This window comes from Hypomesus transpacificus, chromosome 3 (genome assembly GCF_021917145.1).
Source record: "Hypomesus transpacificus isolate Combined female chromosome 3, fHypTra1, whole genome shotgun sequence".
NCBI classification, from domain to species: domain Eukaryota; kingdom Metazoa; phylum Chordata; class Actinopteri; order Osmeriformes; family Osmeridae; genus Hypomesus; species Hypomesus transpacificus.
The window spans coordinates 13419989-13437733 of record NC_061062.1 but is presented as its reverse complement, the minus strand read 5'-3'; the positions used below and the strand labels follow the sequence as shown (position 1 = coordinate 13437733).

General features: G+C 45.5%; 2 protein-coding genes across 3 annotated transcripts; one reads left to right on the top strand and one right to left on the bottom strand.

Moving 5' to 3' along the window:
- Positions 1-10: 10 nt before the first annotated feature.
- mis18bp1 (MIS18 binding protein 1) lies at positions 11-7537 on the bottom strand. Its single transcript, XM_047047399.1, has 17 exons — positions 7458-7537; positions 6166-7174; positions 5900-6019; positions 5221-5528; positions 5045-5118; positions 4744-4865; positions 4484-4574; positions 4241-4347; positions 3923-4092; positions 3673-3742; positions 2393-3578; positions 2137-2309; positions 1562-1698; positions 1193-1338; positions 926-1010; positions 560-614; positions 11-470 (listed from the first exon to the last, which is right to left on the bottom strand). Exons 2-17 carry the CDS (start codon positions 6980-6982, stop codon positions 373-375), a joined length of 3759 nt encoding a protein of 1252 aa, XP_046903355.1. The 5' UTR covers positions 6983-7174; positions 7458-7537; the 3' UTR covers positions 11-372.
- Positions 7538-7700: 163 nt separating this feature from the next.
- im:7136021 lies at positions 7701-10078 on the top strand. 2 transcript variants are annotated; one of them, XM_047047435.1, is made up of 4 exons: positions 7701-8364; positions 8526-8732; positions 8965-9184; positions 9540-10078. In XM_047047435.1, the coding sequence occupies exons 1-4, from the start codon at positions 7701-7703 to the stop codon at positions 9745-9747; spliced, it is 1299 nt and encodes a 432-aa protein (XP_046903391.1). In that variant the 3' UTR covers positions 9748-10078. The 2 variants fall into 2 exon arrangements, with proteins under 2 accessions (XP_046903391.1, XP_046903383.1); XM_047047427.1 differs by having other exon boundaries at positions 8523-8732.
- Positions 10079-17745: the final 7667 nt, after the last annotated feature.

The window sequence follows — 17745 nt, the reverse complement described above, 5'->3', positions numbered from 1 at the left end:
TCTGATTCAGATTGGGATATGCAGTGGTGTACGGAACAATAAAATTTAGTTTTTAAAGTACGAAATATACATGTATTTGAAAAACACATCCACCTAGACATCTATCCATCTAGTTTAGAACAAGAAACAAAGTGAAACAAAAATATCAACGAGACATTTACAGATGGCTTATAGAAATCAAAAACATAACTAGCTGTGAGGTCAACTTGACAGCAAAAATCACTATAATAAAACACAATTTTATTACAGCGCAAGTATTAGACAGAATACATTTTTAGTCATCAATCCCCAGATTATATGATCAGACACAATTAAAAAATTTGAAATACTGCGATTAAAAAGATAAAAGAGAATTGTAATTCATCTGTATGTTCAGTCATCATCAAAGTAGTAATCCTCTTCTTCATCTTCATCTGAAACTCGACTCTCATCTGGGAACATCTCCCTGATCACAAACGAATCATTCTCCTCTGAAACAAACAAACAAACAGACAAGTCAATAATAAAGAAACCGTTCAGGTTGGCATTCTAAATAAATGTTATTGTATTTGACACACACCTGGAATATCACATCTTTTCACAGCACGTTTTACTGGCGGAGTCGGTGTGAACTTCTGTGGACGAATAATTCGAGAAAAAAACTAGGTAATTCAACACAATAGATAGATGTCAGAATCAGAATGGGATTTATTCGCCATGAAAGTTTGCACAGACAAGGAATTTGCTTTGGCAGGAAGATGCATACAATAATCATATAGGAATCTTAAATTTAAATATGTGGTCTAACAAAAGTCAAAAGGTCTTGTCTATTTTCATAGACACGTCAATATAAAATACATAATATATAGCTTTGATATACCAAGAACAACAGTATATCATAATCTGGTGGTATGCCTTACGATAGTGGCCTTTTGTAAACTCATACCTTAGATGTGCGGACGTATTTGTAGACCTTGGCTTGGCTTGTCTTCATCCTCTTCTGGAGCTGGTAGATGTACTTATCATCATTTCTAAAAATAAAAAAATATTATAAAATTAAAAAAAGGATTCATATAAGCCCAGCTTCCAAAAACCAGAAGATCCAGAACAGTGTTTCAACCACACCTCACACTCAAACTGTTTCACCTATATCATTCAAGCATAGCTGCCTGTGATTATGGGAGAGCTGCATGGAATTTCTAAACATTCTCACTTGTTGACCGAGCCCATCATGCCAGGGGTGATGTGAAGACACTGCGGTGTCTTGACAGTGGGAAAGCTGGCTGAGCAGGGGGTCTGGGGGTCCTGGCCTGAAGACATGAACACACTTTCGCCCCAGCTGGGGGAAGCGGTGGGCAGCTGCAGAACGACAGAACAGACGTACACACATTTAGAATGAGGCGGAAATATACGGGAAATGCGAACACGACCTTCCCCTCGTGGTGTGTGATCTGTAACCTGGTGAGCTCAGAGACCTCTTGGCCGACAGCCGTCAACACACACTGGTTGGAGTCTCTTAAATGTGTTCAGCAATGGATCAGGAGAAGGTGCTCTTACTGTAATAAAAGAGACCCCTGCCCACCTTGACTCGTTTGTTCTGCATGGGTGAACTGGTGAAGATGTCATCGTGGTCGTCTTTGGGCATGTGCTCCAGGAAGTTGCGAATTTGCTGCTTCCTCTTCAGAGTACCCACCTTGGCTGTGATCTGAGGTTCCACCACTACACAGGGAGACGACGTCATCAGAACTGCTCGTGAGGGACACGACGTCACACAAATGACAACTGAACTAACACTACGACAAATGTGTTGTCAGATATACACAGACGATACGAGATACAGTCACATTTCAAAACCCCACTTTGCACCTACCAAACACCTTTTGTCTTTTATTTCTCCCGTTCCCTACATTATAAGATTTACATTTAGTCATTTAGCAGACGCTCTTATCCAGAGCGACTTACAGTAAGTACAGGGACATTCCCCCCGAGGCAAGTAGGGTGAAGTGCCTTGCCCAAGGACACAACGTCATATTTGCGGGGCGGGGAATCGATCCGGCAACCTCCTGATTACTAGCCCGACTCCCTCACCACTCAGCCATCTGACTCCCTCAGCAGATGCACTCAGCAGATGCAGGCTTGTATCTCGGCAAAGCCTACCTGGGTCCTTCTTTGCGGCTGGGCCCTCCTTCTTCCTGGGCTTGACAGAGGAGGCTGGGCAGCTTCTCTGTGCTGAATACTGCTCCTGACACTCCTCAGCTGACCTGGTACCCACCGCCATCGCTACGTTCAGCCAGAAACTACCCATGTGTTTGGGGAAGGAAGTCACCGTCCTGGGAAACACAAACACAGGAGTCATGCAGCTACTCTCGATGCGTCATCTCCCAAGAGGCATTGTAGACGGTACGAGACTTACTCGCGCAATTTTCGGAGTTCTGCCTCTGTCCACCTGTCGTCATCCTCCTCTTGAGGGTTTGCTGAGGCTCCAGCTCTGCTTTTCTTCACCCTGGTGCTCTGCTTGTCCACCTGGACCTGCTCAGGTGGTGACTTGGTTTTAGCCTTGGTCTTGGCCTTGTCTTTGGTGACGGCTTTTGGTTTCTGGCTCTTGCCCCTCTTACTCCTCAGCGACATGTCCTCGTCTTCAGAGAATTTAAATGAATGATTGGACAGGGATACCTGACTGCACTGGGTCTCGGAATCTGAATATAGAACCCTGCTGTACTCCTTCCTGCTGCGGAGCTTTGTTGAAGTGAAATTGCTATCAGATTCAGTCGACACCTCCAGGTCACGACCCCTACGTCTCCTCCTTACAGCAGCAAGCGCGCTCTGGCTGTGTGCACGCCTCCCCGCCTCCCTCTTCTCCACCTGAGGCTGGAACTCGGGTTCCGGCTTATGCAGAGCTTGACTTCTTGGAGCAGTTTTTTTCTTGGCAACAACTTTTGGTTTCTGGCTGTTGCCCCTCTTACTCCTCAGCGACATGTCCTCGTCTTCAGAGAATTTGAATGAACAATTGGACAGGGATACCTGACTGCACTGGGTCTCGGAATCTGAATTTAGAACCCTGTTGTACTTCTTTCTGCTGCGGAGCGATGTTGAAGTAAGATTGCTCTCAGATTCAGACGGCACCTCCCTGAGGTCGTGACCCCTGCGGCTCCTCCTTAAGGCATCAGCCGTGCTCTGGCTGTGTGCACGCCTCCCCGCCTCCCTCTCTACATCCCGCTGCTCCGCCTGACCAGAATCACTCTTCTCCTTCTTCTTCTTCTGGTTGGTCCGTTTGCTGTGTGTGACGTTGGGAGGTTCCGTCCGAACGCTCTGGGGCTTCCTCGTCGCTCCGGAGGGTCTGGAGTCTTCCTCGCTGCTCTGTCTGCCAGCGTTCCGCTGGGAGCGACGCTGGGGTGGGGCTAGGGGTTGGGACGTATGGTCTGGGTGAATGACAACTTCAGCCGTCTGAGGTGGCAGACTGAAGATCCGCGGTTGAAGGAGGCAGCCTTGAGAAGTGTTGGTGTGAGACGGTTCCTTCTCAGGGTTAGATCTAGAGCGCTGAGGCCTGTGGGCCATCTTCACCTTCCTCACTAGGACCACATCCTCTTGATCACTGGAGTCTGAAGGGCACACACACGACAGAATCTTACACGTGCACAAAACACACCAAAGGAACAACATCACACACACACACACACACAGATGTGGACCTACCGTCTGGCAAGGGGAGGAACACTTGGGCAGGTTTTTTGGCCTTCTCTTTGGCCACAGTTGTGTTTACACTCTGAGTCAACAGGGACATGAACATCATCACAACTCATGACAGGGAAACCTGGAAGTCAGGAGATGACTCCCTCACACAGCTATTTTGTCAAACTAGTACTACAGATCAATATCTTTACCATCCTTCAAGACATATGTGTGTGCAGCACAGGTCAGACGTACAACACTAGGAAAGCCTTACCGGTTCACAGATGGAAGTTTCGTAACCTTGGAGCACAGTAACGTTCATGTTTGCATCCAGTATGATCCGCCCTCCCTTCCAGTACTCCAGGGGGGGTTTGATCACCCGGCCACTACGCGACACCTTAGCTCCTCCGGTCAGATCGTGGGTGCTGGTTGGACAAACTGGAACTGGGGGGGAAGGGAGGGAAGGGGGGGGGGGCAAAGCAGGAAGATGAAATGAGGAACAGAGGACCCAGGTTGAAGTGTATGAGGGACTGGATTGTTGCAGCAGGGAACCAGTCCGGACTGATGATGATCGGTCTCACATGTAACTCACCTGACCTTGGGGTCCTGGCTTTCTGAGGTCTGGCAGACTTGGGCGTGGCAGAAAGGCTGATTGATCTCTGAGTCGTGGTCTGGCCTCTGGTGTTGTCTGAACCCAAACTATAGACACCATCCAATCAGTTACATCCACACACAGTTGATACCCCTACCAAGTGAAGACAATCACTCAAATGTGTGTAGGGAAAAAAATATTTATATTTACTATTCAATGCAACCTTGTAATACTGTGACTTACTGTTGAGATTCAGATAGGAACTGATCAAAGTACATCTTCCATTTCAGGGGGAAGCCAAACATAAACTTCTTCTGCAGCCATCTTGGTAATACTGATGGAGAACATTGGAAATGGACAGAGTCAGCATGTGTAACAACACAATATACAGCATGCTGCAATGGACTATGAATACACAGCGTTTCCAATCGTTTATTTAGAGTCGGCTATGTACAGTGTTTGCTATATACTGTATATTGTCTGTGTGCAAGTGTGTGCCGTACTGGTGGTTCTGTCCAGGGCCATCTTGCCCACCAAGACGTAGGTGTTTCCGGAAACAGTCTTCACCACGTTACTGGAGACCCTCTCAGTGATGACATTACTATGCCACTGCATGCTGTTATCCCTGACAGGAGCACACAAGACAATATGCGTGTCGATCTAAAGTGTCGCTGGGTTATTATCGAGGTCAAACGGAAGATAAACAGCCACTGTTTATCAAACCAAGAGTGGCATGAAATACCACTGCAATTATTACACAAAATATCGTCCCATGTGTAATAGCCCCTTAAATGACCTGCCTACCTGCGGAGTCCGTCTACAAACAGGCCACGCCCGTTGAAGCTCAGGAGCCACTCCTTCAGGTGGATCCCTTCCACCTGTCATAAGAAACACAGAGGACAATGAAGGCTTTATCACATGTACACATTCAAGCCAAACTATTTCGGGCCAACTGGAGAGATGAAGCTGTGTCTGTTTACATCGCTATCCTGCCAGTGTCTTCTCCCTGTGGCTTCTGCTATGCCCTTGGACAGGAACAGTGCTTGGCATTTCTTCGGGATGGATATCCTAGGGGAGGCGTGAAGCAGTGGGTCGTCCACCAGTGTTGGGCGGGGGGCCAAAGGCCCCTCGTCTATGTCAGACTCATACTGGCTGTCTGCGACACCCACACTGGAGGGAGCGGTGAAGGCAGTGCCTGCAATGCTACTAGCTGCGTCCAAACTGGTGTCCTCATCTGTTTCCTGGGGGATAGGGGTGGAGCTGGACCGGCAACGCAATGCAACATTGCCTAAAAACAGACAAGGAGAGACAGGAAGAAGAAGGGATTCTATCATGTAATCATTGAGCAAACACTTTAATCCAAAGGGATGTACAGAGGGGAATTTGAACCTGCAAACTCTCGATTTGCAGTAAATTGCTCTACCACTACGTTATACCCTTCTCTATCTTTAATGAACAAAAGTCCTGATGTCCCATTTCATCTTAGCATCTCAGAGTATGAGAGTTAAGCTAACCTAAGATCAGTGCAGCCTTCTGAATAGCCTTTACATACAGAGCGGACCGCTGGCAGAGAGGACCCTAGGTTGCCTTTCCAGGTCTTAGACTTTTTAATAAACACAAGCCGATGTTCCACACTTCCTGTTATTGTTCCACCCTTACCTCCTCTCCTGGGCCCCTGGGTGCTGCTGCTGACTATGCAGGTTCCCATCTGCTCCTTCTGCCTCTGCCGCGCCTTCATCGAAGCAAACATCTTAGCTGGAGAACCCAAAGCAAAGGGTTCTGGGGAAATGACACAGTTGTGTTAGGGTATTAGAGACTTTTTTTAGGTTCAATAGTAGATGCACATGCCCAAGACCTCTCCACTGTTGATATCCAGACAGTACATTGTAATAAGTGAAATGAGAGTTTTAGCAAAAATATCTTACCACTGGAGCTCCAGCATGTGGTTTGTGTATGCCCATTTTCCATAATATCAACGTCTCCAGATAGACCTCCTGCATGGCTACCAAAGGATTTAAAACTTGGAGGTTGTACCTTCGCCGGTGTGGCGCTGCAGGATGCCCTGAGGACGTGCCCCTCCAGGGCTGTCCCCTGCTGTTCCATGGAGCTAGCCAGGGGGCGGGCCTTCATAGGCGATGCCCCCAGTATCTGCTTCCTTGGGGACAATCTGTTGACAGTCTTGAACACTCTCCCCATATCCTTACCAGGGGAGGAAAGGGGGAGGTCTTTAGAGCTGAAGTTTGAGAACGGAAGGGAGAAGGCTTTTGGGGGGGAACGAGTTGGTGAGAGGGTGAGGGTCTCAGCCTCATAGGGGTAGAATGAGGCACTCTGGTTCTCTTTCAGCTCAGCTATAGTCCATGGATGCTGCCTCTTCTTGGGAGAAAGAAGCCCTCGATCTTGGGTGTCCCTGTCTCTAGAACAAAGCTTGCTCTCAGTCTCCTTACACATCTGCTCTTTCAGCACTTTAGCCTTCAGCCTGGCAAAGGCCTTGGCTGGGGATTCAAACGGTGGCCTGTGACTGTTCTGTGTTTTGAGGGGGGGATAGAGCACAGGGTCCCCACACACCAGTGAGTGGTCATCAGCCATAGTAGAGCTAAGAGGGTACAAGACGCCCTGGCCTATGGAGGTGTTGCCTCTGTTCACATGGCTCACGGGTGGGTTGTTTATCTGGCCATTGTACATGGCCTTGGTTGACATGCAAACATTGTTGTTAGGTGTTAGAAGAACATAAGAGGTGTTCATGTCTTTGGGTGCAGAGTCTAAATAGGTGGGTCTGTTGTTTTGCCCAATGCTGTGGGTTGAATGTGAAAAAATCGCTCTTCTGTGGCGACTGTGGTTTTGATTAGATCGACCTGGTTGTATTACATCCCTAACGTTGGCATTTTTTCGTTGTCTTCGTTAGATCCATAATCCACTGAAGTTTGTCTCATGTACCTGTTCCAAATGTAAGAGAGGGCATGAGCACTTTCATGCTGTTAACACTGTGGTCCCAGGCCATTTGTCAGCAAGCTACTAGCTTAGCTAGCAAGCTACCTGGTTAGCTGTTGGTAACAGGGAATAGGTAACGGTGGACTTCTTTATCTAATCTTTAATAATAAAAATATAGCTACTAAGTACTAAGTGATCATTCGCTGTGTAAAACAGTATATCAATGTAAAACGGTAACTTGACTTTTAAAAAGAAATAGTGACACATTTAGAAAATGTATGGAACTTACCCCTCAACTCCCGCCTACAAATTTTGAATTTAATACCATTCTACTTCCTCTTGCATCATATCCGCTACAACATCCGGGTCTAGCAAAAGTTCTAAAGCATAGAAAGCATAGACATGGAAAGGACTACATACTGGATTTGTTTTCTCAAAGACAAGGAATATATTTGCTTTATCTGCAATCATAACACATTTGCTTGCGAATGAGTAGACACACTTGCTTTTTTATGATTCAGTTCGTATCGTTATGCCACCACTTGCAGCATCTCAACTCCCTTCAGAGGTATGGGTTCACGTGTTCAGATTGCTGTCAAAATCGGACAAGCTGCGCATTCGCTCATGCTGCAAGTATTTCAAACGCCTAGTAGACCACTGGTCCCTGTGGAGAAATGAAACGGTTGTGCTGAAGAAACTCTGCGCCTACAGCCCGGAGTTCTGGACTATACTTCGGCGCCGAAAGACCAGCAGTGTGGTAGTGCGAAGTGCAAGTTTCAAAGACTGGAAACAGCTACGTCGTTGTCTTCCAACACTAGCCACCATCGTCATAGAGGACGGATTCGTAAAGGAAATAAATGAGATTTTAAATGGATTTCCAGATTTGAGGAGCTTGTCCATAAGGCGTTGCCGTTTCACTCGAGCCTATGATCGCATGACTACCCCCCTACAGTTGACCCATTTCACTGTGTGTGAAGTCTGTGCCCAAAGGTCTGAAATCGTTAATGTGGTGACCACGTTTAGCAATCTGACATCTTTGTCCTATCACATGCAACGCTTCCCTACACCAAAGGACACATTCCATGACATTCTCACTCATCTGCCTCACTTAAAGCACCTGTCTCTGAGAATGGGAAGAATGTTTGGTACTCTACCAGATGACTACTTATGTCCTGGAAAACAAAGAGAGTCCTCAGGTGAGACAAAGTTTGTACAAACCAAAGTCAAACCTTTGTCTCTAGTAATTTATCTGAACATAAGTACCCTAAGATTTTTTGTTAAAACGCTGTATACATTCTACAATACAATACAAATGCTGACTAATGCTGAGCTTTTTTATTCGCCCTGGATCCAGAAGACAGACCTCAAATGGGACCAGCCCTGACCAGCTTAGAGATCCTGGACTATACTGATCCCACTCTCTCCCAGAATGCCTTTGTGGGACTGGCATCTTTGCGGAGCCTAGCAGTGTTCTACAATGCTTGTGTAGTGGACAATTATGAAGACAGAAGGCAGGCTACATGGCTGACTTCTCTGCCTGGCCTGACCTCCCTGAGCATCATCGGTGAGTTGTTTGCTGGAGTGTTGGAGAAACGTGATGGAGGTTACCTGGTTGACCTTGTGCTGACACTGCTCCCTTCTGTCCTCTATTTAGAATGCCTGCACAGCAGGGTAGGAAATTGGCTTTGAAGGGTCAAATGGCCAAATGAACCAGAGAAATCTGTAACGTCTTGTATGGGGGCTGCATTGTATCCTTTAGTGTATGGGTCTTTATCTGTTGGGTTGTTGTCTTTCAGACGGCCCGGATGTACAGAAATATGGCGACTCAGTCCCAGGCAGTTTGACCAGTCTGACCTTACGAGTGAAGGTGGAGACAGTGGACCTGCAAACTCTGGCTACCCGGGTCCCAGATCTCACCTACCTCCATCTGGAACCACGAGGCTACAGTAACAGTTATGGCAACATCATCAGAACCATTCCCAAACTGTTCCCCAAGCTGAGGACACTCAAAATTCGGTGAAGTGATCTTACGTTACATTTAATCTGAGTTGACACTGATGCTTTTATCCAAACCGACGTACAGATAGTGCATATTGAAACTACTGCAGAAGTTTGTTGTTCTGCAGTATTTCAGTGGTCAGAGTCAATGAACAGTCTTTATTCACTGGCCACATCTCAGCTACCATGTTTGGTGAACAAAACAAAAAAATAGCCTACAATAGTGCAGCAATAACATCTCAGTAGCTTAAATACAGTGTAACATTAAGATCTTGTTGTTTTTTATTTAAGATTATCTTAAGGGTTCTTTGCACAAATGGTCTTAATTCCACTTCTACTTACATCGTTGTGTTGATGTCCTTGCTCCTTCTAGACACCAGTGGGTGCCAGAGAGTGACCTTGTCAGCCTGCAGCAGCTGCAACATCTGGAGCGCCTGGAGATTCTGGACAGCCCGTCTCAGCCCAGTCCACTGCTGCTGGATGTGATTCAGAGACTACAGACCATGACCTGCCACAGGATCCAGGTGGTTCACTCCCCCCCGACGCCAAATGTCCTGACTTGCGACTGCGCTCAACTGTAAATCATGATTAATGATATGTTTTAGATATTCTTTGTGGAAGAAATATATTTATTTGTAATATAATATGCTTGACTTGCACATGTGTATGTGGTGTTTGTTCCTTCTGCATCAAGCTGTCTTACACTGAATGCCCCCTAGAGAGCAGCAAACACATGTTTGAGAGGAAGACTTGTCTGTTTGTGGTGCTTTGAGTCAAGATACACACATCTACCAAACTGCATCTAATCAGGAGCTTGGAGGCACAGTTAATATATTCCTGCACACATCCCTCTTCAGTGTAAACTGGCCATTTCCCAATAAACAAGACGGTTGGTGGTAACGTGTAAATAAATGCCTGTGCTTCTCACTTTTGCCATTAACAGGTCACTGTATTGTTTTCTTTCTTTCACCCAACAAATCCTTGTTGATGATGCACACATGCACATTCTGTTGATCTGCTTTCCTACTGGAACACACCAAGCACTCTGCAGAGTTCAGGTTTCTCACAGCCATCTCACTGCAGTGGGTGGGAGTGTCAAAGACAAAATGTCTTCACAACATGATGAGGTTGTCTGGTGAGAGGCAGGATGAACATATACCCCTGCAGCTGATAAATACAAGCATCAGGGTCACACACACCGACATGCTGCTTTCATATCCCTGTGTGAAAAGCATGTCAGGTTCTCTGGAGGCTGAAGCTAAACAGGAGTTCCACCTCACCATCAGATGAGAGCTGGTATGTGAGATGAGACGAGTGTGGCTGATATGAAGCGTGGAGACAACCTAGTGCTACTTACCCACATTTGACACACCCCCTGTTCTCGGATGGGCAAGAGTGTTTGTGTTGTGGTATATTTTTTTCCATAGTGTTCCATAGTAGTCTACAATAATGAAATTGTTTATCTTTCACAAAACCAGTTTTGAACCTTTTGAACTTTTACATACAATCTCTCAAAAACCAATTTGAGGCTAGATGAAATGCACTCACAACTGAAAAACATTTCCCTTGAGTGGAGACGTTGTTCTTTCAAATCATCTCATCCCCCATCTCTGTCTACCTTTTATTGTTCTCTCTGATCTGTCCGTCTTTTGAGTGTGCTATTGCTACTGGAAGATTGGGCTTTTAATTCTTGGTGGTTAAAATCAGCATGACAACCCAACACTTAATTATTAGCCAGATATCATTTCTATTGCATTACAACAATGTAATATTTATCTCTTCCTTCATGTTGTCTACTGTATACACAAGTCCCGATATCTATTAAATTGTCTTGGTCCACTACACATCCCAGTGATGCATTGTGTAGGAGAAAGAAACAATGACTCAGAGACCAACACATTATTTAGCAGTGTGAGCCAAGGTTAAGAGTAGATATCTGTAGTTTCTTATGAAAAGATTCAGTAGAAAGAATTGCTACAGTGCACCTTTTTTAGGGGTAATTTAAAATTCCTGTGGGGAGCACATTGACTCTTTTACATGAATACTTCAGCAGGAAACTTCAGCCATTGAGGTTGGAAAGGTACAGTCCATCGATCATCCTTCTGACTAATAGGGAAGGGATCCTCTGTCTAAATTAGTGTATTGGATCATTAGTGGACTGTTTTGGTCAAGCTGAGTGCTATACTTGGTGAACACATAAGATTGAAAATGTACACACATAAAAGGACGTCTGCTTTGCAACACATTGATTACGCATTAAAAAATCTGTACCCAGAAGAGAGATATACAGTAACAAGCTAAACAACTGAGTTATGGACATTAAGGATAAGCTGTGGTCTGTTAGTATGCGTGCTGCTGTGTTGGAGGATGTAGAGAGACTGTGCCCATTGCTGACAGAATCATTTCTCTCTTCTTATGAATAGAAGCTGGAGAGCCATGATAACATAACAATGGAGTTTTAATAGGTTCATTACAGGTGCTCCTGCATTGCAGTACTCTTTGTTATTCAGCATCTTGATCCTTTTATCACTACTGCGGCCCTCAGTGTGTCCTTGGTGAGTGAATGAGACGACGGAGATTGCGGTGGATGGCAGGTGAAGGAAGGAATGAGAGAGAGATAGACAAGGAGTGAAAGAATGAGTGAGGGGAGGGATGAGAGATATAGTGAGGGTTGACAGGTGAAGGTATAGATAGTGGCCTCTTCTGTACAGGATATGACATCATTCCCATTGGAGGAGCTTGTTCTCTGTCACTGACAAGACATTATGCTCTCGGGTATCGTGAAGAAGAAGAAACCATCTGACAGATATTTCTTTCACTCGCTACAGTGACGCCAACCCTATCTGGACAACAGATCTATAGATGACAAAGTACAAAACGGTTATGGTTATCTCTTTTTCTGACTTTCCTTTATTCTCTCTTCCTTTCTTTTTCGCAGTTTAAATCATCTCCTTTTTTCTCTTTCTTCCTCCCCCCTCTCTCCTTTTCTCATTCTCCCTCTTTTCTTCTCCTTCCCTCTGTCTCTATTACAGGATGTCTGACGATGCTGGCTCAGCTCCAGCACCCTGGAATCCCATGGGGCCCTTGGAACTTTTCATATGAGTCCACATAGTCATTACTGCATTGTGCAATTTAATCATTTCATGAGTGCGGTCAGTTTGGCAAAATGCCAATTCAATTAACTAGATACTACGTATGTCACTGTCTCCTTGTCCAATATAGTAGAAAGATTGGATTACCAAGCCAGAAGCCAGTTTTCTGTGTGCTATCTTAATTCTGAGCAATCAAAGAACGTCAAAAGTTACATTTTCTTTCATTAATGTTTTTGTGATGCTTTATGGAGTAACATATTCCAATGAAAATTGTCTTTCCTGAAGTTTCTTATTAATGGTAAGAGGGTATTCTACTATTTGCATAACAATCAGAGCTTTTAAGCTTAAAACTCAGGATTGTGTTTAAACCTATTGAACTCAATTCTCTCCTAAGGTTGCCTGGAACATCAAAGGATCTCTTTACCAGAATGCTTTAAGGCAATTGTGCAAAATCATTCACAGATTGTCTGGTGAAGGTTGGGAGAATAGGGGAAAGTTCCCAGCATACCAAGAAAGAGCATTTCTTTTTTATAAGTAGCTCAAAGCGGTGCAGAAATACAATAAATAAATGATCTTCTCTCTGAACTCAGGTTCTAATGGTCTAATCCTTAGAGAGACCACAGAGAAACAGACAGATTTCATAATTCACTTCTTCATGATTAAACCAGCTCTCCATTCCATACAGATGTTTCTTAATCACATTTGATGTCTCTGTTCCAAATCTATAATTTATATGTAATCTAAAGAAGTACTAAAGGGACAGGTAAGACAGTTTGGAATCTAATTTGGGCTTTGAAAGGAGTATGGCTACAATCACTCAGAGCTCAGAGGCAAGAAGCAGTCTTCATTACTTGGTGAGGTAAGTCTGGTTTTCTATGAGAGATCATCACCACATTGAAGCATCAGAGGATCAAAGACCTCAGGGATGCATATTTTATCCGGCCTGCTGATAACATGAAGAGACAGAAGTCCAGACTGATGACTGTGGTCGAAGTTAGAGAAGAGTTAGTGAGAGTGTGCAGACGGTCCTCCATGTTCTCTGCTGGGCAACTCAGGCTGTGGAAGGTCAAAGGTCAAGACCACACCTGGAGTGTTCTAAACACTCCTAAACCCCACATTCACTCAGTGTCAATGGCAGTGCATGTCATACTTCATATGTCATATTCCTCTTTCTTTGTCTCTATCTTTGTCTCTCTCTCTTACACACATACACACCCACTCCTCTAATCTTGTATGTGTATGTATTCAACACAGCAAAGTAGGATGAATAGGGTTTACTGGATACAATCTTACCTGTGCCCGTTCTGTATTATGACTATAATAAAAGGTTAGTGTGCATGACACCAATGATGCTGGCCGAAGGCGGGCTTTGTGACGGACCTGACCTGTGTGAGTGAGCTGCCCCACTATCATCCCATTATATTTACATTTATGCCTTTAGCAGACGCTTTTATCCAAAGCGACTTTCAAAAGAGAGCTTTACAATAGTGCATAGGTCACTGATCATAACAATGAGATAGCCCCAAACATTGCGGGTAACGAAAACATGAAGCATACATTGTGAAAACTAAATTAGTCCCAAAGGGAAGAACCATAAGAGCATGTAGTTAAACAAGATACAATTAAACAACATGAACCTCGAAAAGTGCACCTGCGGAAAAAAGCAAGCAAATTACACAGCAAGTACAATAGTTTTAAGTCAGTTACAACTAACCAACAAGAGCAAGAAGTCTCTCAATAAGAGTCATTGTGATCCTGGAGGAAACATCAGGTCAGCAGCTATCACCTGCTCCTCAGCTCTGAGACTGTCCAGTACCCTCAGGACTCCCTTCTGGAGGCACGTAGTAGCCGTGTCTAACGAACAACAGATACATTAGTTGTTCCCACATGTTTTTCAAAGTGTAGCTTTACAAAAGTGTAAGAGTGGTTAAATTTGAAGCAAAAAGACATGCTGCATGTTCTTAAACCAGCTTCTGTCGCTGAACAAGGCATTAGATGGTGAGACCCTTTTAGGTTCGAGAGCGAACCGGGGCATGTTCATTTTTCCTACTGAGAAGGAGGGGCATGAAAACAGAGGAGGCAGGAGGTGGAAAGGTTAACCAGGTATTACTGTAAACCTCCTGGAGTGGAGGCAGGAGGGGAGGTGCTGCTTGGGGGGGATGGGAGTCGAGCAGCCTGGGGTGAGTCTGTGGAGGACAGGGGTAAATGTAGAGGTGGGTACCTGTGTGTGTGTGTGTGGAAGAACTTTACTTCTGAAGTTAATTGGGATAAATAGTCAGTAGCGAGGTGGGCGTGAGTTCCACTTATCTCCCCAATGCAGGTGTCGGGCTCTTCTCTGATTGGCCGCCTGTGGACAGGGATTCTATCCCAGAGACACAGATTAAATTGCTGCTTGTTTCAGCGGAGCCTGCAGAGAATGTTCTAGATTTGTAAAAACATGCATGTAGCCGTGCATTTCTAAGAGGACTGCTTAATGCTACAGTAAACCTACCTGCAGGGAGCTCATTTGCAATCGCTTGCTGATTATCCACAAATGGGATAGTTGTTTTCAGTCACAAAGGAGAGAGAAGACGGAAGTCCGAAGCGAGCCTTGGCCCGTTACTTTATTGTAATCATCTTCATTATCATCATCACCACCATCATCTCCATCATATCTGCCAACAACCATAACTCTCTCTCTCTCTCTCTCTCTCTCTCTCTCTCTCTCTCCCCTCTCTCTCTCTCTCTCTCTCTCTCTCTCTCTCTCTCTCTCTCTCTCTCTCTCTCTCTCTCTCTCTCACTCTCCCTCTCCCTCTCCCTCTCCCTCTCCCTCTCCCTCTCCCTCTCCCTCTCCCTCTCCCTCTCTCCCCCGCACAGATGAAAGAGAGCATGCTGAGCACTCAGGGGTAATTACTTTATAAGCAGCACAGCATATGGGACCATCAGGACCATCAGGGAAGCATGCTAGGGCCCCAATACAACCTACTTCCCTGCCTCCCACCTTCCTGCCTCCTCCCTACCTCGCTGCCTTTGAAGCTGTGCCATGCATGCAGAGTGTGCTGCAATCAGTGTGCTGACGAGTGTGTGGGCCCCAAAGGCAGGTTTCAAGATGGAGGCACCAAAATAATCACAGCGCATCTCAGTCATATAGAGCTGCGAACCGCCAAGCAGGAGGAAGGATTGCACGCACATTTCAATCAGCAGTTTGACAGAAGAGATACCAAATGAAGCACACCATCACATACTGTATGCAGTAAAATTACTGTAATGTGTGCTTTCACATCATCAAGCTATTGAACTTGCACGGATTGCGCCAAAGAGCACAGACAATTTGAGAAAAACGGGAATTCAAGCGGACCTTGGCTGAATATAACCTCATCATCATCATTATCCCTCTCACTATCTCCCGAAGATTCTCATAAGATGAGTTACTGTAATAGCATTGACCAGCCAGGCAGCTGGGGTTGTGTTAATACTGATTATGAACATGGGTAGTAATGACAGCCTGAGCTATTGATCTATTGATCTGAAGCCAGTTTGCATAGCAGAACATTACTCTCCATTAGAAAACCTCACATTTTCATTACAGTAATATTCTTGTGGTGAGCGTCTCTCAAGGTTGAGAGTAGAGACTGAAGCACAAAGGTCTTGTGCAGCTCAATTATCCTCTACAGTGACCTTACATGTTGAGAGACCTACAACAGTACCAAGCTCTTTACTGGAGTAGAGGACCAGGTCATTTACTGGTTATGTTAGAACATCTACACCTGCCATCACACAATGGCATCTGTGTTGGCATGGCAGCTCAGTTTCATTCTACAGAAGAAGAACACTGCCACTGTGTAAGAGTGTTTTGTGCCAACATTCTGACTCACATGGCTGTTTCCCCCCTCCTCCTTCCTCTCCTACACGCCATCCCTCCTTTCCCTCCTCTATCCTCTGTTCTTCAGATGGTATTTTCCAGCAGCGTAGCGCTTCATGGCCTTTCCCCCTGTTGTCACTCGCATGTTGTTCCCTGGTACGCAGGGTGGCAGCGTGGCAGGGTCACTGGGACACCAGCTCGACTGACATTTTCAGTTTTTCACGCAGATTAACCCTGAGGGGCAGGATGAAAGGAGGACCGGGCTGCGACCGACCCCCACACACACACAAACACACCAACTGTTTCTCTGTGAGGGTCAGAGATCACAGAGAAGCAGAGCTGCCCCATACAGAGACCAGAGAGTATAGTTCAAGTCCCTGCGTTTGAAAACTGCCTTTGTGTTTCATTTGATCTTTTTCAAAGCAGTGTCACACTTGGTCCCGCTACACTCCATCATATTGTGTGGATTAAATGTAGTGTCTGTTAATCCGCCCTCACACAGCAGTCTGAGCGGCTGATGACCCAGCGCAGGCCAGAGGAGACAAACAAAGAGACGGAGAGTCACCAAAGGATTCAGAGAGTTGGAAAGAGATGGAAGAAAAGACAGAGAGAGAGAGGAAGAGGGAGAGAAAGAGAGATTTAGAAAGACAGAGAGAGGAAGAGGGAGAGAAAGAGAGATTTAGAAAGACAGAGAGAGAGGAAGAGGGAGAGAAAGAGAGATGTAGAAAGACAGAGAGAGAGAGAGACTGCTGGAGTATGAAACAGAGGCTTGGCTGCGATGTCCCTGGAGATGGGACGGTTGAGGAGGGATCACAGGAGACCCACATCACAAGACTGACGTCTCACTTAACACACACACACGTGCCTACAGACACACACTGTACACACGCATACACGCAAGCCCAGTTTTGAAGTAATCTCCAGTCACACTTCAAAGCTCACACTTCAGCAATCTCAAATTGGAGGGCCAAAGGAGATCCCTTGGTATCTAGTCTGTAGGTCTCTTTTAATGCAGAAATACACCGACAAAGATTCCTCTCAGTGACGCATCATGGAACAAGAGGACGAGTTGAACCTATCTTTTACAGTCATCAGGATATCTGCAGTATCATTGCCTGTCCACTCACCGGAGGATCTCCACTTAAAATTCAATACCATGGTCAAACTCTGATGCACTTAACACACACTCACAGAGCCTATTGGAAATCCATTACAGCATGATGTACGGTGGCCTATTAGGCCCACAGGTATGTATCACCTATCCTGGGCTTTCTCTGAGTAAACAGGGAAGAGGGAGAAGCTCGATGGTAATTCCATTATAAGGATCTTGTTTTGGGAAAGTGGTAAGTGGAGGAGGTAGAGGAAGAAGGGAGGAAAGGAGAAGTTGGTGGGGGAGTGGGGAGGTGGAGCAATAGGAGTAGAGTAGTGCGGGAGGAAAATTATAAACAGGTGGCTTAAGAACGAAGGATGGGTAGAAAGGGGAGAACAAGGAGAGGTAGGAGAGGAAGGAGAAAGAAACGGTAGAGGAGGAGGGTGGGGGAGGAGCAAGACGAGAAGCGGGACTGTGAGGGGGAGGAGTAGAGAGAGAGTGTCCAGAGAAGGAGAAAGACAAGGAGTTAGAAAAGGAGTAGGGGGCAAATAATTAG

Bases quoted from the DNA above. Each gene is read 5' to 3' on its own strand.
- mis18bp1 (XM_047047399.1), bottom strand. From the start codon at position 6,982: ATGAACACCTCTTATGTTCTTCTAACACCTAACAACAATGTTTGCATG. The intron at 5,119-5,220 runs GTAAACAGACAC...TTCTTATGACAG, and splicing joins GACACTGGCAGGATAGCGAT to GTGGAAGGGATCCACCTGAA. The intron at 1,699-2,136 runs GTAGGCTTTGCC...CTCCCTGTGTAG, and splicing joins AGCCGCAAAGAAGGACCCAG to TGGTGGAACCTCAGATCACA.
- im:7136021 (XM_047047427.1), top strand. From the start codon at position 7,701: ATGCCACCACTTGCAGCATCTCAACTCCCTTCAGAGGTATGGGTTCAC. The intron at 8,365-8,522 runs GTGAGACAAAGT...CCCTGGATCCAG, and splicing joins AAAACAAAGAGAGTCCTCAG to AAGACAGACCTCAAATGGGA. The intron at 9,185-9,539 runs GTGAAGTGATCT...TGCTCCTTCTAG, and splicing joins CTGAGGACACTCAAAATTCG to ACACCAGTGGGTGCCAGAGA.